This window comes from Lemur catta, chromosome 8, assembly GCF_020740605.2.
Source record: "Lemur catta isolate mLemCat1 chromosome 8, mLemCat1.pri, whole genome shotgun sequence".
NCBI classification, from domain to species: domain Eukaryota; kingdom Metazoa; phylum Chordata; class Mammalia; order Primates; family Lemuridae; genus Lemur; species Lemur catta.
This window is the reverse complement of record NC_059135.1, coordinates 100203666-100222430: the sequence shown is the minus strand read 5'-3', so window position 1 is coordinate 100222430 and position 18765 is coordinate 100203666. Positions and strand designations below refer to the sequence as shown.

Here is an 18765-nt window from a genome sequence, read left to right as displayed (position 1 = left end):
ATTTCCTGGAATAGTTCCATAAGTAGGACAGAATTATAGCTCAGGTGCCATTTTAGTACTCATAATTATTAAATTGAATTTCATCTCAACTCTCTGTGTCACAAAGGAAACAACAGCCTGTTCCCTTTTGTGGAAGACTTGATTTGAGCAGACATCTAGACACTAAATGATAACAGAAGAAAATGCAGAGAACCCTTTTCCTTTCCCTCTTTCCTACCTCCCAGATCTTGATGAGGTCATGCCCTCTAATAGGCTGATTTGAGGCTTATCTTCAAAGGGTAAATCTTGATTTTTTTTCCCCCACCTCTAGGCTTTCGTAGATGGTTTAATCTGGTTATTGTTTGAAATCTAACTACTTTGACAGTGTGGTTCCACTAATCAATATGTGTCAAGACTTCTACAATAATAGCATATTTAGCAAGTTTAGTCTCTTTAATGTATGTTTGTAAGCTTAAAGGAGGACCCTGGTAGAATAGAATTCTATACAACTCTCTCAGCCCAGTATTCTTTGTTTTCAGTATCTCAGAATGAAAGGAAACAGTGTGTGATTTGTTAGAAGCCATTGCTCTCCAAAGTGGAAGAACATAAAGGTCATTAGAGTAATAATGCCATGTTAATAATATGATCTTTTGGAGTACAAAGTGGTTCTTAATAGAATTATATTATGAGAGCATTTGTTTTTCTAGAAATTGTAAAGACTCAAAGCCATGTTATTTGTATAACCAACCCTACTTCTATTAGTAGGAGGAGTGGTAGTATTAGTAATAGCAGACACTTAATAACTAGTAGTTATGTTGAATTGTCCCAATTGATTGTTTAGTCAGTTACAGATTGAACTCTTTGTTTTACTTTCCCCACTTCTCACTGTTGCACTTGACTAATCTTAAAAAAAAAAATAGCCACGAGCGGTGGTTCACGCCTGTAATCCTAGCACTCTGGGAGGCCGAGGTGGGCGGGTCGTTTGAGCTCAGGAGTTCGAGACCAGCCTGAGCAAGAGTGAGACCCTGTCTCTACTAAAAATAGAAAGAAATAATATGGACAACTAAAAATATATACACAAAAAATTAGCCAGGCATGGTGGCGCATGCCTGTAGTCCCAGCTAGTCGGGAACTGAGGCAGTAGGATTGCTTGAGCCCAGAAGTTTAAGGTTGCCATGAGCTAGGCTGACTCCACGGCACTCTAGCCTGGGCAACAGAGCAAGACTCTGTCTCAAAAAAAATAAATAAATAAAAATAGTAGTTCAGAAGAAAACTGCCAAGTGCTTTTAATGTCTTACTCACTGAATGCTCACAAATAACTCTTTGTGGTAGCTAGGGCCTGAGTCCACAGAGATGTGACAACTTGCCTGAGTTTGCAAAGCTGATATGTGGCAAGTCAGAGTTGGGATCTGAGTTTAGACTCTAACCCCAAAGCCTAGACTCTGCCCTGTAAGGTGGTGATTTAAGTGGACTTCGTAGCCTTAGAAGGGACCTATAATGATGGAGGAAGGCCCTTCTGCCCAGCCAGCCTCATGAGTCAGGGTGTCCTCACATCCTCATCTCAGTACTGTTCTTAATACCTTGTTTGTAAACATTAGCAATGTATGAGGAGAAATGGTTTGTATTAATCTCTGCAATCATTTATTGCCACCCAGGCAAATGAACTCTCTAGTGGGTAGCTCGTAAAGTGCTCCATCATTCAAAAAGGAAAAAATAATTCTTCTCAATTGCAGTTTAGATTGTATATGTCAGAGGAAAGCCTTGAGCCAGCTAATGTTAAGTGGCACCTGAGGCCAGGTCCAGAACTAACCAGTTACTGATGTGTTTTAGCAAAGACAAGACAGATAGCAGCATAAATTGGAGCAAGAAGTCAATTTAGGTGATAGTTGACCTAATTTTTAGAGTGAATTATCCACATTGGCAATCCATTTTGCCATGAGTAATTATTAAACCATCCCTTGGTTCGGGCTAAATAGAGTTGACATAGTTGATAAGTACCTGTGGTTGGGCACTGTGGCTCATGCGTGTAATCCCAGCACTTTAGGAGCTCGAGGCTGCAGTGAGCTATGATTGTGCCACTTCACTCTAGCTTGAGCAAGACTCTTGTCTTCAAAAAAACAACAACAAAAAAACAGGTACTTGTCATTCAGTCACCCTTTGGAGACAGTCCACAGCGAGCACCTCACAGTGGAACCAAGGAACTAAAGATCAGGTTGTGCTTATAAAAAAAAAAGCCAAACAAAGTTACTAGAATATCTGTAAATAAGATTGTGGGTGGCAATCGGCAGTTATTTTGTGTTTGCTTACTGTATGTAGGGCACTGTGTTAGGTGTTGTGAAAGATAAAACACAGATGTGACTTGGCCTCTCAGGCTCGGGAATGCTGAGTTCAGTGCTGGCTGGAATGTTTAAGTGGCGTTATAGGCTGCCCAGAGCAGCAGAGCACTGCTCAGTTTCCCCACAGAGGGGGAGGAATAGAGTTACTAAGTAGCCTTTGTTGTGGACCCTAATGAAGTTCAGGACCTCCTTGAGTACTGAGCATGAAGTGAAGGAGAAATTGTTCTGCAAGGACAAGGAAGCTGAGGACTCACCAACATAACTGAGGAAGGGGTGGTGGCTTCCAACACTGAGGGCGTGCTTTATTTGACACTTGCAAGTTCAGGGGATCTTGAACAGGTAAAGCAGTGGTTTCTGTTACTTCCCCCAGCTTTTTGTTGAAATATGGGTATTGTATCCATCTGGTGGAAATCCAGTTTTAACTAGTTCCTTCTCATTGATTGTTCTAAAGTGGATGACCAGTAGGAAAAGGAGATTGCTACTGCTGACTCTAACCATGGCCCTTGAGCTTAGCTCTGCAAGAGTAACCAGCTGTAGGCCTGGGAGGGTCTTGGTGGCTTTATAAAGCAAGGGTTCTTACTCCTGATTCCGCTTATATCAGATGAACAGACTTCACAATACCTTGTACTATGGTCAAAGTATCATCCTTGGTGATTTTTATGTGGTTTGGGGAAAGGGTGAGAACAGATTCACTTGCGGTTTTAAACACGTTAACTGCCATGTGAATTGTATTTAACTCACACTAGTTTTGAGCCCGGGGCCTCATGAAGCATGTATAACTGCAGTTGGCTAGTGAAAATCTTACTGGTTGATGTTCTTATTGTTACAATTAATATTGACAATTTAATTGCATATAACTCACACAGAAAACAATAAAAAATAAATTTTTTATTAAATTAGGAAGGATAATTTTGTTTTTGATGTTTTTATTCTATTTGCATAATAAAACACTGTGGCCCCATGGGAAAAAAAATTTTTTCTAGTGTGGCAGTCAATGTGTTAAAAGAGGTAGAATATGTCATTAGATAGAATATTTGTTTTTAGCTGGTCACACAAATGGTTTGTCTAATGTAAAATGCTATTATTCTGAAGTGTCTTTCCCTGTACTCACAAAAGCTGACCTGCTGGAGCACCAGGCATGTGTTGGCCATGGTATCGTAGTCCTGAGAGCTGAGTCTGGACCTGCAGAGTAGTGCCTGCTTCGTTGAAGGAAGGTTTGGGGAATCTCAAAGCTAAAGAGAAGATTTTGGTGAGGTTGGTTGATAGTGGTTGATGTTGTTTAAGAGGCCTTTATTTACAAACAGCACCCTGGTTTGCTTCTTGTTCTTGACCTGGAGTTGAGTTATTAATAACATTTGCTTTATGTTGGCAGATTAGTAAGATATTCACCCCCTTAAAAATGTGCTTTCGAAATACTCAGTAGAAGGATGGGAGGTGGAAGAGACTAGGTGATGTATATTAAGTAAAGATGGCCATGTGTTGAAAACTGTCACAGCTAGGTATTGGATTCATTATGCTATTTTCTCCACTTTGTTCATGTTTTAAATTTTCCATAGATTTAAATTTATAGAATAAGTTTTTAAAGAAATGCTTTCCAATATATTTTTGATGCAGAAAGTCTGACTCTGCTTTTGGTTACTAATTGAGACTATCAGTTGAATTGGTTACTTAGTGACCTCCAGAGGAGTTTTTGGGCCTAGAGACCCATGAGATTTGGTTGGTTCTTTTCCTTTCAAGTCATTGTTTGGAAGGGTGTGGGGGAATCCTTACGTGATAACACTATGTATCAGTTGTGGTCATGCTGCATTGCGGATCTGTAGGCAGTCTTCTAGACTTGCTCATCTGCATTAGTATGGTTTGAAAATTCCTTCTATTGCTCTGTGGGGGGAGGGTTTCACTAGTCTAGTAGCTGATATTACCTGTTGAGGAACACTGGAGTCGTTGCCACCATCTCAGGACATTAGCTTTTCCTTCAGGTGTGGTTTGGTGTAATGAGAATGATAAGAAAATTTTTTTTTAACTTTGTTTTTCATCCCTTCTCTTTGATGCTTTGAATTCTGGAGCTCTTGAGGCAGTGCCTCAGGGCCATGTCCAAACTCTAGCTCTCTGGAGATAGTCTTGCTGCTTCACTCTAACCTGTGTCCTTAGCCCACTGCCCACAGTTATGCACAAGGTAGAGTCAAGTGAAAACTGAGGCCATTGACATCCTGGCCTGAGTTCCCACTTGACTGTACCTTGTACATTTGGACTCAGTGACAGGGGATCATACTTTTCTGGGTGATGGCTGAGATGTTGGACTTTGTTTTTCTTTTTTCTTTGTCATTTCTTTCTTTTTTTTAAGATGGAGTTTTACTGTTTCACCCAGGCTGGAGTGGAAGTGGCATGATCCTAGCTTCATAGCTCACTGCAGCCTCGAACTCCTGGCCTGAAGCAATCCTCCTATCTCAGCCTTCTGAATAGCTGGGATTACAGGTGCAAGCCACCATGCCTAGCTAATTTTTTACTTTTTGTAGAGACGAAGTCTCACTATATTGCCCAGACTGGTCTCAAACTCCTGGCCTCAAGTGATCATCCTGCCTCAGCCTCCCGAAGTGCTGGGATTATAGGTGTGGGCCACCATGCCCAGCCTTGGGCTTGGTTTCCTATGTATTTTTTTCCTGCTCCATTTTTGTTGGCAAGATTCTATAAACTATTAGATTAGTTCTTAGTATACCCTCGAATGCAATTTTTTTTTTTTATCATGCCCCCCTAGGAAAGGGATCAGATCCAGTGGATATCATTGTCTGATCTCATTCTTCCATGTGGTTTGGCAAAAAGACCCAGGCCATGGAGTCTGGTAGATTGTGGTCCAATTCCTAGCCCAGCCATTTAGTGGCAGTGTGGCTTTGGGCAGTTCTTTTGCCCACTAATCCTAAGGTTCCTCCTCTGTAAAATGATAGTAACATTGTCTGCTGTGCCAAGTGGTTTAGAGGTGTGGTCCCCAACCGCTGGGCTGTGGACCAGCCGCACAGCAGGAGGTAAGCCTGGGGAGAGCTGAGCAAAGCTTCATCTGTATTAACAGCTGTTCCCCATGGCCCGCATCACCTCCTGAGGTCCCCTTTCCCCGACCTCCACCTACCGTCTGGGAAAAATTGTCTTCCATGAAACCGATCCCTGGTGCCAAAAAGGTTGGGGACCCCTAATTTAGAGGATTCTGTGAAATCCTGTTTGAATAACATCTGTTCCGTACGAGTTCTACTTTAAGTCCTGAGTGCACAGCCAAGTCCTGTCCCCCCAGTAGCCCCCCACACAGTTGCCCTCCTGGTGGGAGCAGTTAACTGGAAGCCGGTTGATAAGAACAGCTGGAAGTATCGATGCTTGCCACATGCCAGTTTCAAGCCTTTTAACATATGTTAAACTCATTTCCCCAGGAGACAAGTATTATAGTTATTCCTGTCTTGTGGAAACTGAGTCAGAGAGAGGTTAATCTTGGAAGAACCAGGATTTGAACCCAGGCCATCTGGAGGTAGCATTTTTAACCAAGACGCTCTACTCCCTCTCTTAACAGTCTAAATAAGCCGGTGATGGCCATGCTCAGAAACGTGGAAGGTTTTATTGTGTCAAATATATAAAGTTTTCTCAAAAAGAAGCCCTGTTTCAAGCTAGACAATGAAATGTGCAAACTATTATTTCTTGACTACAGACAACTTTCATCTCACTCAGAATTGCCCTAGATGGATATTTTGTTACAGATCAGCATATATGAAGAACGTAAATAATATTTGTAAAATTTATATATCTCATTCAACCTAAAGTGACAAGTTGTTTGTGTAGAAATAATGGCTTTGCAAATGGGTATGTAAATACTTAGTTTGATTTAAAAGGTTGTGGAATTTACAACTGAAATTCTATGTTGTAGAACAGTGCCTAAAAAGACAATTATGTGCTACATGTCCAAATCACAGGGAAAAATTTAGGCAAGACAGTGTAAATATCTCTTCTCTCTCTCTCTCTCTCTCTCTCTCTCTCTCTCCTTTTTTCTTTAATCTTTTTTTTTTTTTTTTTTTTGAGACAGAGTCTCGCTCTGTTGCTCGGCTAGAGTGAGTGCCGTGGCGTCAGCCTAGCTCACAGCAACCTCAAACTCCTGGGCTTAAGCGATCCTCCTGCCTCAGCCTCCCGAGTAGCTGGGATTACAGGCATGCACCACCATGCCCGGCTAATTTTTTCTATATATATTTTAGTTGTCCAGCTAATTTCTTTCTATTTTTAGTAGAGACGGGGTCTCACTCTTGCTCAGGCTGGTCTCGAACACCTGACCTCGAGCGATCCACCCACCTCGGCCTCCCAGAGTGCTAGGATTACAGGCGTGAGCCACCGCGCCTGGCCTTTCTTTAATCTTTTCTTTTCTTTTCTTTTTTTCGTGGCCAAAAGAATAAGATATATAATAACTTGAGGGAAAAAACTAAGTTTAATTTTTTCAAGTCAGCCACATTTTACAAACTTTGGTATTATCAACATTGAAATAACTAGGATCTATTTTTCTGATTTTGTTGATGGTTGACACTTTACAGAGGAAGAGAGAAAGGACCTTGATCATGTTATGGCTATAGATTTTTACCTTGGGCTTTTTAAGAAAAAAAAATCATTAAAAAAATAATCCCTTCCTCCCTTTACATCATCCACTGGGATGCTGTGGCTCCTTGGCCCAACATTGTATTGAACTGGGTGGCTTTGCGCCTGCCTGCCTAGCTATGACAGGGCAGAAATGGCTACGTCACAAAAGGACTGTGAAGCTTGGGTCATTTGTGTACATAAAGGTTTCTGCTAGGTTGCAGGTTTTTTGAATGGGGTCTTGAAAAGATAGGGAGGTATGTAGAAATGGGAGTGAGTTCAGAGGGGAACCAAAGAGAATGAGTGAGGGGCTGGGTGGGCAGAGCAGTGAAGGCAGGAAGGCGGAAGCCTTGTGCTACAAGCGTGCCCTCTTGAGAGGGACAGCTGGCTGCCTTTCATCCTTGCTGCGGACCGGGGCTGTGAGCACGAAGACAGATCCAAATTAGTGTTGAGGAAAATGCTGAAGGATGTGGTTAACAAGGAAAAGCATGAAAGTTCCTCTGGAGTCCTTTAAAAATAGGATGGTTCAATTTGGAGCCTCTAAAAAAGGTAGAGAATGCCAGTTGATGGCGAGGCTGACAGCCATATGCAGTCTTTCCTTGGGTCTAGAAATGTCCTTGCCCAGCTTCACAAGCTGCTGCCCCACCCTTCTGCCCCGGGCATCTTGGGGAAGAGGCAGCTGCTTGTTGCCTGCCTCTGTCCATCCTGGTCATACGGAAGATTTATGAAAAATAAAAAATACTTCCCCTTTAGGGAAGGGTTAGGGGTCTGTTCTGGTGACCCTTTTTGACCATGTGACTTGGAGGTGGGAAAAAGAATTTGACAGCCTTGACCCTGTCAATGCAGACCCTCTCTCTTGATTTTGTTCTCTCCTTTGAACTAACCATTCAAATTAAGGCTTAACTATTCTCATTTTGGTTAGGGTTCTGCAGCATTCCAGACCTCGAGCACCGAATCAGGATGGGAAAAAGACGTTGTGTTCCTCCACTGGAGCCCAAGTTGGCAGCAGGCTGTTGTGGGGTCAAGAAACCCAAATTATCTGGAAGTGGAACGCACAGTCACGGGAACCAGTCCACAACTGTCCCCGGCTCTAGTTCAGGACCTCTTCAAAACCACCAGCATGTGGACAGCAGCAGTGGACGGGAGAATGTGTCAGACTTAACTCTGGGACCTGGAAACTCTCCCATCACACGAATGAATCCCGCATCGGGAGCGCTGAGCCCTCTTCCCCGGCCCAATGGAACTGCCAACACCACTAAGAATCTGGTGGTGACTGCAGAGATGTGCTGCTACTGCTTTGACGTACTCTACTGTCACCTCTATGGCTTCCCACAGCCACGACTTCCTAGATTCACCAATGACCCCTAGTGAGTAAATCAGTTGCTGGGGCCAGTGAGGAGGGCATGATGGCATCTCCCTAGGGTCATTCCCTTGAGCGGCTTTGCTGCTTATAAAGTTTTAGCATCATTTGAGCAAAGGGTAATGGGAAGAGAATGACGAAAAACGTCCAGACAATATTTAGAACATTCAGTGGATTCATTAATGGAAGGCGGGCTAAGTTATGTTCGGAGGAGATTGTAGACTTGTTAAAGTAATATTCTGGAAATCAGAGGGGTTTTGTTCTTGGCTCTTCTGGTGGATACATGGCAGTACGTAGGTCATTTAGCCTCTCAAATGGAGAAGTCACATCATTAGGGACCTCACTAGTGTTGAAGTCCAAGTGAATTGGAGGCGTCTGAGGGCCAGGCTGGAGACAGGAGCTCTCATTCATGGGAGCTGTGATGCCCGTTAGCAGGAGTCCCCTCACTCTTCAGCAGCCCGTGGTAACCCCATGGGAAGTCAGAATCTGCTTTATGATTTTTAGTTCAAGACCCTGTTGCTTTTCCCAAGCCCTCAGCGGTGTCAGTGACTTAAATGAGCGATGTGTATAAAGCATAAAGAAAAGCAGAGAAACTCACGCTGGTGTTTTTATCTGGAATTGGAAGCAGCTCTGCGCTGGCTTTGAAGAGCACTGCTGCTTTTTGATTTTTGTTTTTAGGGGATACTTTTGGCACATTTGTTGATCTGAGATCATTCATTCCTCATCTACTGGTTGCCACAGGGACGCTGTGTAGAGCCCTGGGCAGGGTGTGAGAAGGGCTTTGAAGAAAAAGGGCCTGCCCTCGGGAGACATACTATTGAGTTGGCAAATCACACACAAACACACAGCTAAATAGTAGTACAGGGAAGGTACCCACTGTGTGTGTTCGAAGGAATGGAAATGTGCAGGACAATGTTCTGAGTTTTGAGGGAAGTATTGCCCTGGGGTACCGTGGTCAGAAAAGTCCCCACTGAGCAGGTGGAGAGCCCAAACCTGGGAGAGATCCAGGGTGTCCTTTGCAAGAGAGGGATGTGGTTTGGAAGAACAGGTGGTGACTTCGATGTATAGGGAAGGTTTAGCTGTTGTGTTCGGGGCTTTGCATTTCTGTCCTACAGGCAGTAGAAGTCTTGTCTTAGGGGTTTTTGAGTAGATTTGGGGGCAGTAACTTTGGTGATATGCGGGTGCTTTACTGAAAGGGAAAGATGGGTAGATGGGAGATCTGCTAGGAGCCTTTGTAACAGTGATCAAAGAAGTAGATAACTTTGAAAACTTAAGTTTCCTTTTAGAAGTGATTAACTCAAGATTCTAAGAGATAAGGGCATTAGGAGTGTGGAGGGATCTCAGGAAGAGGGGACAGCTCTGTAAGCATGTCCCAAGAAATCTGTCAATCCGATAGAGCCTAATAAAGTATGACTTGGGCCTAGAAAAAGAAAATGGCAACTTCCACGAATAACAAGCTTTCTAGAGGAGACCTTTTATTACCTGAAAATGCATGAGCAGGAAATATTTATAGTTGCCAGGGGCAGACATAGTTATGGGAACAATGTGGACTTGCAGAGAATGCTTGTGGATGAGGGGGCTGTACAGGCGAGGTGTGTCATCATGAAAGATGGAGCTGGGGAACATGACTATCCATAAAAATAAAGAAGAGGACAAAGTGGAGAATTAGAAGAAGGAAAAGTTGAGTCCTGGGCAGAGGAAGAGAAAAAAATAGCGCATAAATGTGGTATCTCAGTGAATTAAAGCTGTCAGCATGGAACATAGAAAAGGCTACACAGAAAGCCTTTCTTCCTGTCGTCTCATAGGTTTCCTCTCTGTTTCCAGCCAGGGGCTGTGCCACTTCCAGAAAGGCAGAGAGTCATTCCTCCAGGTAGCTGGCAATTCAGAAAACAATCCTTCTGGGCAATAACAGAAATAAACAGGGACAAAGCCAAAAGGTTTTTTTCATATCCATGATTAATTTGGGGCTGGAGAATGTTTTGTGTTTTGCTTTTTTAGTCCGCTCTTTGTGACATGGAAGACAGGGCGGGACAAGCGGCTTCGTGGCTGCATTGGGACCTTCTCAGCCATGAATCTTCATTCAGGACTCAGGGAATACACGTTAACCAGGTAATGACACCAGACACTAAGAACTGTAGATCAATTGGCTAGAGTCAGAAACAACTGCCTGACTTTATTTCTTCTGAGTGATACATTTTGAGCATTCTCTTTTTGGTAATCAGGAAATGTAAGGGCCTTAATCTGGTGAGTCACTCATCAGTTCACGTATAGATAGTTAACAGCATCGAGTTGTTTTTAACATGTTAATATTGATGAGTAACAGATGTTCTCCACATATCTCAGGATTCATAAATCCGTGGGCTCTGTGGCACATGATGCTGGTTACTGAGTCCAGAGCAGCCTTACCTATGTTTTCTGTCCCCCTCCAGTGCACTTAAGGACAGCCGATTTCCCCCCCTGACCCGAGAGGAGCTGCCTAAGCTTTTCTGCTCTGTCTCCCTCCTTACTAACTTTGAGGATGCCAGTGATTACCTGGACTGGGAGGTGAGAACAGCCGCATTTGGAACTCTGCATCTCTCGTTGCATTTGGGTTCGGGTTAGTACATGGTAATGTATCTCCTTCATTGAGAAAGGGTATAAAAATGTGAAAGTTGAATTTGAAACCAACTGTGGGCAGCGTAGGTGACAGAAGAGGTACTGCTGTGTTAGGAGTAGGAAGAGATGTAAATGTAAAGGGTTTCTTCTCCCATTTCTTCCTGGTCCACTCTCTTCCACATCCTCCTCCCATATCTAATAAGAAATAATGGGATAAGAAAAAATATTCCAGATCCCTCTTGGCAGGCCCTTGAGTAAAAGTTTTTATTAGGAATCAGATGTGAAGAATCATGAACCCAGATAAAAACCTTTAATGGACTAGGAATGGAATATTTTAAATATTCAAAATTACTGGATGAGCTACTTAAAGAATTTATTTCTACAACTGTCATATTCTCAACCCTTCCCTAAAACTGAACTTTCTTTGGCCTCTATGCCTGAGAAAGAATGTTAGTCATAAAAAGCAAGAAGCTTTCCTTATTCCAAGACCTGGGCAACCTGGTCAGGGGACAGTATTAATGTGTATGTGGGGGACTGATGTTTCATTAGAATAAATAAATGGCATTCACGTGGTTGTGTTTTTTCTGTAGGTAGGGGTCCATGGGATTCGAATTGAATTCATCAATGAAAAAGGTGTTAAACGTACAGCCACATACTTACCTGAGGTTGCTAAGGAACAAGGTGAGTTGGATCGGTGGAATTTTAATGAACAATACTATTCACAGTGGTGCCAGTTAAAGGGCAGGAAAGAGAAGTGTGTCATCTTTCAGCCTAACTGCAACTAAGAATGAGTGCCTTTCTTTAGGAACTATCAAATTCCTGTAGAACGAGGGGTACACTCCCAGAAAGATCTAGGAGCTGGGAAAAGGAGAGGGGTAAATACTTCCCTTACTCATCTGCTTTTTTCAAACACTTCTTATCAGTGAATAGTTTTATTTCTTGGCCCCTTAAACTACAGTGGTAAGTGTAGCAAAATTCCAGCAATCAACTTGACCGTGTTAAAGAATTCATTATAAAAGGAAGTTGCCTATTTGTAGATACTGAACTTCTGATCGTGAATCATTAAACAGTGTTATACATGGCAAAGAGTAAAACATCCCTACTGTATGGAAAGAATCAGTAGTTAATAAGTTCTTGCAATGGGGACATGAAAGGTAGAACGTGGGTTGGGCAGGTTTTCTCTTTGGAAGACTATCTAGAAGAATACCTTTACATGTTGCTTGTGCATTCGGTGACATGTAACTCAGTTTTTGCTCTTTCTTGGAATTAGTCTGTTTTTGAAAATAATACGTGAAACACAGTATTTGCTGAATGTGAACCTGGAATAGAGAAAAATACTCAGCTAAGTATATATCAGTGAACTAATTATGCGGAAAGCGATTGCCTGTTGGTTTCCGTTAGTGTTGTGTTTAAACTTTTCAAAAGCAGTGTGGCTGTGGCATAAAAAGGAAACCATTGGCTACCTCTTTGAGGTCATAAATCTAACATACTTCTATATAGAGGCACACCATAGTGTTTTGTAATGGTAAGGTGTGAACAATAACTTAGGTAAATAAATTACTTTTGTCATTTGGAAGTTGGAAAAATTAAAAATTTGGGGTACCTTAGTACAGTACTTTAACAGCTTCCTTTCTGCTGTCAATTCTTTATTATAGAAAACAGGACTCCTAGAAGTCATCAAACTGAAGGAAGGCCAAAGGAATGCAAGTTGTAGAATTTAAATTCCTGTCTTCCCACAGAGCAGCTTGGGTACCAGGACTAGGCCAACAGGCCGGTCTAAGTTGGGACCATGTTTGTTCCTAGATAATTATACTGGGGTAACATCTGACAGGAAGCACACAGGAGCAGGGAGCCTGGGAACAGCCAATGTGGCATGTGTCGGGCTATCATCTCATGTCTCCATTGGAGTGTCAGTGAGGCAGACGGGGCACCAGGTATGTGGGGACCAGTGCCCAGGGCTTCCTCTGCCCTTAGCAGATTCGGCTGCTGTTTGAGTCCCGTTTCTCCTGTACCGGCCGTGTGAGAGCGTGTCCTCCCACTCTGGCACGACTGTGTGCTGACCGCAGTGTGGCCTCTCTCCTCCTCAGACTGGGATCAGATTCAGACAATAGACTCCTTGCTCAGGAAAGGTGGCTTTAAGGCTCCAATTACCAGTGAATTCAGAAAAACGATCAAACTCACCAGGTAAGCCATGGTCTCGTTTTCCTTGTCATTTTAATTAAGTTGGGGTTGGCTGAAGGATACTTTTGAAGGGAAGGGGAAGAAAAAAGTTTTCTCTGCTAATGTCCCTAATCAAAAGAAACATGGGGGAGGTTTAAGCTTCAAGGAAGCAGCAGCAGCGGAGGCAGACTCTCCCCCGGTACCTCGTGCATCTCCACAGCTAAGCTGATCGCAGGGCTGCAGGGTGTAGGCCTGCCAAGCAAGTCCTGGATGCTTTGCCAGAATCACTTGGTTGGGAGGCTGAGGGAGAAGATTGAGATTAGGAAAGAAGTCTCTCTGTGGAAGTCCAGGGTCAGTTGAGGTGCTGCTTCCTGTCCACACATGCAGTCAGGTGGCAGGAGACACAAGAGAGTTAGAAAATGGTTTTTACAAAAAGTTAAACAGAAACACCTCCCCTGTTTGAGAGGAATACTTTTAGGAGGAGGCTGCGTAGTGTAGCACAATGCACATGGACGTGGGGTCTGAATGCTAGCTCGACCACTTACTAGCTGTGTGACCTAGGCCAGTTATTCTACCTCTCTGAGCCTGTTTCCTGTCTGTAAGATGTGAATGATACCCTAGGGTTGTTTTAGGGTATGGTAAGGTAACGTATGGAGAATTTCTAGCCCAGGGCCAGGCAACGTTGTAGGTGATCAGTTCTCTTCTCGTCCCTAGTGAAATTGGAAACACTTGAGAGGTTTAGCTTCTGTGGGCCTCTGTTGGGCCCCCTTCTGTAAAATGCTGAATAGGCGTATGCTAATCTCACAGGTCTGTTGGAAGATAACCCAGTGTTTTTTAAATGCTTTGGATTCCAAAAATTTTTAAAACAACAAAAAACACTCTTCAAATACAAAGCATTATTATTATTATTATTATCATTATAATTTATTTGAACAGCCATTTCCCTGTCAAAATTCAGGAATAATCACCTTGCAGTGGAGGAGTGATTACAGTGGGAAAGAGATGGCTCTGGGTAAGGATTGTCACACCCAGCTCCTGTGGTCTGTAGTAGGCTCCATAGGTTTGTAACACCCCATGCTTCGCATCCTGACTCATGGCTCTTTCCAGAGCAAAGCCAAAGTGCTATGAATTCTGTTCTGATGACCCTGCGATATGGCATATTCATCTGGGGATTGAGACCTGTCCTATATAGCCCCAAGGATCCTTTAACCTGCTTCATCAGAATTTGACTCAGAATTAGGTATCTGTGCCCCTTTTAGTTATAATGACTTGTTTGTTGCTCTTCTGCAAATTGAGGTTTCATTTCTGTCAAATTTATCACATTTAACTGAACGTAGATATGCAGTTTACACTGGGTTTTGGTGCAGCCATCTTCCAATCTGCCACCCGTGTAATTTGACCTTGAAATGCTTCATCCAGACCCCAGTAGCGGATTGCTTACGAGCAGCCTGAGCATATGTAGTGTGTGAAGGTGGGATGTGCTGAAATACGTTCTCAGGGGTGAATTGTGATTGTGCTTTTTCATCTTGTTCATTTGTAATAACAACATTGTTTTTCTGTGCTGTCTTTCATTTTCTGTAAGTAAGATTGCTCTTGGTCTTCCATTTTATTCTTTCAAAATGTGGAATAAGCTTTTGGTTTTCTCTGCTGAGTGACTTTAAAAAATGAAGTGTTTGGGGTTCCTAATACCCTTTCCTGTTTCCTTACACAGGTACCGGAGTGAGAAGGTGACAATCAGCTATGCAGAATATATTGCTTCTCGACAGCACTGTTTCCAGAATGGCACTCTTCATGCCCCGCCCCTCTACAATCATTACTCCTGACACACGGCTGCATGACCAGTCCCACCCCCCTGTGGCCACCAATGGCTATGACATCATTGGAGCAGATGCCTCCTCTTCCTGGTCCAGTTACTTCTATTACTGCACCATTTTATGATGCTAGCTTCCGTTGCCAAGTCTGCCTCCTGCTGACTGAGGGGGGGGCGGGTTACATTGAATGAAACAGAACTTGAGGGGCCCAAGCCTTATCTCAGCCTTTCCTCAGTATGGGGTTCCGTTGGATTGGGGCTCCTCCATGACTAGTGAGAATCACCGCTGGGTTCAGAAGCCCCTTGTCTGGTGATTGGCCACATGTGTGGTGTTGGCCACACGCCGGAAGCTGGAATTGATGGTCCATGAAGGCTTAACCCACACACCCCTACAGCCTCCCCAGATCAAGTAGGTGTATTCCCCTGGCAGTCTGGGCAACGGAGACCAACAAGAAACATTTTTAGGTTGTTTTAAATTCCTTTTTTTAAACTTCCAGTTTATTGCATACCAAGAGTTGATTACAACCTCCATGCTTCATAAGTGGACGCCACATTAGGGTCGGACGTGGGCACCATGAGTCAGTCAAGGCTCCTGGACAGAGACCCACATCAAGATCGGAAGCCCTTCGGGTGGCGTTGTAGATCTCATTGCTCAATAAGCCGTGAAGGTTTTAATTCTCATCCCACTCTCAGTTGGATTTTCTGGCACTCTTCCTGCATTGAGTCTCCCAGGATTGAACAGAACTCTGTGGTGTAGCCTGCTGAGGAATGGAATGCAGATGCCCATGGGAGGTCCCGATGTCATCGATGTCGCTGCGGTCAGGTGTGAAAGGAGAGACCTCTTCTTACCACCCGGCTACCTCACTCCTCTACTGGTAGCAGTGCCTATAGCTGGAGCTAGGTTCTCAGAAGCACAGGTGTGCAAACAAGCAGTTGAGTTGGGCTTTAGGAGGACACCTTGTCATAGGAGAGAATCTGGGGTCGCCAGGCTGGTTTCTTTTCAGGCAAATGTCCTGAGGGACCTTTAAGCAGGGGAGTTCCTTTTTCTAGTTTGCCTATAGAAGTGGGAAGACTGTTGATGTTTCGGTCCTTTATAGGACTTTAGAATGAAGCTGTGTAACTATACAAGGTGAATCTGTGTCTTGCCTAACATGCTGGGAATCTTCACCCCACCAGGGCAAATTTCCAAATAGCTCATTTTATTCTAGGTCTTTCAAACTTTCGTGTGACATATTTCCTTGTCCCATTGTTGCTGATTTCTAAATAGCTGTCGGCAAGTTTTTCCTCCCTCTTGCCTATTCTTCACTCATTTGGTGGCAGAGTTCATAGAACTTAGGGGACTTGGAAGATGCTTTGAAAACACTGTCACAAAGGCACTGCTAAAATGATTCACAGGAAGAGTGGCCAGTTGGAAGAAAGGATCCTAAGGACGTTACACTGGTTTTCAACAACATGCTTAGAGAACTCTTGAAGTGGATTGGGTGTCAACCCGGTGAACACAATGTTTTGATTTAATTTATTTTTTAGAGTTTATGTGGTGATGGTGTGGCTTTCTAAAATGGGCAAATATTCAAGTCAAAAGATCCTTTGAGTTTTCATCTGCCAGGAATGGGGGAGGGAAGTGGGGGCACAATCTGAGAAAGGACATGTGTGCTCTTCCAGGCGGTGCTGGGAGGTTTGTGGGAAGGAAAGGGTGAGGGTGAGTGGGTTTGCTCAGTACTGTCCTGTGCTGCTCACAAGGACCTGGGACGTGCAAGGGAAACGGTGACATCAGGGTGTCCAGGCCACAGCCCCCCAACTGCTGTGCTGGGTTCCCACAGCCTGCCACGTTTCCCTTGGTGATGGAAATGAAAATGAAGGGGTCATTTCATGATTTCCTGCTGCTGAGAATAATAAATGTTTTGTTACAAACACATGTGACAGCAGTTACTCTTAGGTGCCATGGATTGATGTCAGGGTGGTCAGCTCTGGACTAAGCCACCCACCTCCAATTTGTACAACAGTATTGATACATAGGGCTACACTCATTACTGTTCAAGTGTTCTATGTTAAAAGTTGTGTTTAATTTCTAAAGATTAAAAAAAGCAAAAAAATTGGTGCTAAACTTTCACCCCTGAGCACGCTCAGTGAGACTGGTCATGCAAGCATTACAGTGCCATGCTCCTCAAGCCTATTTTTTCTTGTAGAAATGTTGCCCTATTTGTCTTCCCCAATGTATAATATGTTTTTTATTTTATTTTATTGAGGGTGGGGTAGAATACCTGCCATTTAAGAAAATGAATAGAAAAATTTTAAACCCAGGAAATGGGGAAAAAAAAAAATCAGTGCACAAGAATCGGGCTGCTTAAGCCCAGCACCACACTGAAGTGGGCTCAGTGGTTTTGGAGTGAAGAAGCCTTACTCCCTGCACATTCCCTCATGCTCCCACACAAGTCCAGCAGTAGACATGCTCCAGTTCCTCTTGCCTTGTCGAGGGGACTCGGGAGTTGACCAAGGGAAGCTTTGTCCCCGGAAGGAATGGGCACTGTCAGTATCGGTCCTGAATGGGGCCTAGTCAGGAAGCGGTCTGGAAGTGTACGGTCATGGTCGCCTCATGGAAATGTGTGGCAGGTGGCTCTCAGGAAAAATACCGAGTCTGGATCATCCACGTGGCAGCTTTGCATAGGGAGAGACAGCTCCGAACTGGAACTGAACTGCCTTCCACACGCTTGACCAAAGCAGTGATGAGGGTGGCCAGTACATGCGGTGTGAGTGGTAGATTTAAAGAGAAGGGAATGTTTTCTGCTGATTGTTTCCTTTGTCCTTGGGCTGCTCAAGCTGGACAGTAGGTAACCACTGTTTTCAAGGAACCAGCCCAACTTCGCTGGCTTGGTTCAGAGTTTGTTTCATCCCTAGCTGTGAGTGCCTTTTGGTCTGGAAAGTTGGCTTGTCTCATAATACCCACAGCTAGGACATTCTCTCTGTAATTATGAATTGTCCTTGTTTTACATTTAAAGAGAATGTCTTTGATCACTAGAGTTTGTCGGTGTTGGATTGTTTCCACTGTGAGATTCTTAAACTTTTTTGCTTCATAGTATTAAAACAACTCATGTTAGAGGCCCTTTCAACATGAAAGGTTTGTAGTTAAGACATTACATATATTTTATTGTTTATAATAAAAATCATCTATACAAAAGAAGTACTGGGTGTTAATTTTAATATTTTGCACAAGCTCTGTTTTCCATGATGTGTTAACATCTACAATTTCACTAACTGTTGGTGTTATTTTCTATTGAGACTCTGGAGCCTAGGGAGCTATGTGTTCTTTTTGTTTGTTCTTATTTCCCTGAAGCAAGAGACTATATGGCCTTCAGTGCAAAGACTTCAGACCAATTCTTTGTATTACACTTGGTTGCCTCTTGGCTATATAACTTCTGAGTGCAAATCATTGAACTCTTTAATGAAGTATTGTAGAGAATAAATCATAATGGATAAAAATTGTTCTTTGCCCTGACTGTTTCTTTGACCATGTGGCTTGAATGATGTGGAACATAACAGTGGTGCTATTTTTGGAGCCAGCTAAAAAGGTAGTATTCAGTCAGCCTGCAGATTTTGAGTGGTGCTCATAACCCCCCAATAACCTTGCACTTGTGGTTTTTTTTTTTTTTTTTTGTGGTTGGCAGCACTGCCACTGGTTTTTTAGAGCCAGGTTTCCTCAGCAATCATTCATGTACCCTTTAAGATTTGGGTTTTTTTCAGAAAGATAGTTTGCATTAGATTTTCAGATAAACTGGCCTTTCCACAAAAGCTAAAACAGTCTTGGGGAAAAAAACAAAAAACACTCAAATTTAGGATATCATTTGGGGGTTTTTTTTTTGTTGTTTATTTTTTTGATACAGAGTCTTGCTCTGTTGCCCAGACTAGAGTGCCATGGTGTCAGCCCAGCTCACAGCAAC

At 43.3% G+C, this 18765-nt stretch overlaps 1 protein-coding gene across 2 annotated transcripts; it reads left to right on the top strand.

Moving 5' to 3' along the window:
• The first annotated feature begins 7827 nt into the window (after positions 1-7827).
• Positions 7828-18307, top strand: AMMECR1L (AMMECR1 like). Of its 2 annotated transcripts, XM_045558853.1 has the most exons (6): positions 7828-8272; positions 10264-10374; positions 10695-10809; positions 11451-11541; positions 12948-13044; positions 14732-18307. In XM_045558853.1, exons 1-6 carry the CDS (start codon positions 7866-7868, stop codon positions 14841-14843), a joined length of 933 nt encoding a protein of 310 aa, XP_045414809.1. In that variant the 5' UTR covers positions 7828-7865; the 3' UTR covers positions 14844-18307. The 2 variants fall into 2 exon arrangements, with proteins under 2 accessions (XP_045414809.1, XP_045414808.1); XM_045558852.1 differs by lacking the exons at positions 12948-13044; positions 14732-18307 and adding an exon at positions 12516-12746 and having other exon boundaries at positions 7829-8272.
• Positions 18308-18765: the final 458 nt, after the last annotated feature.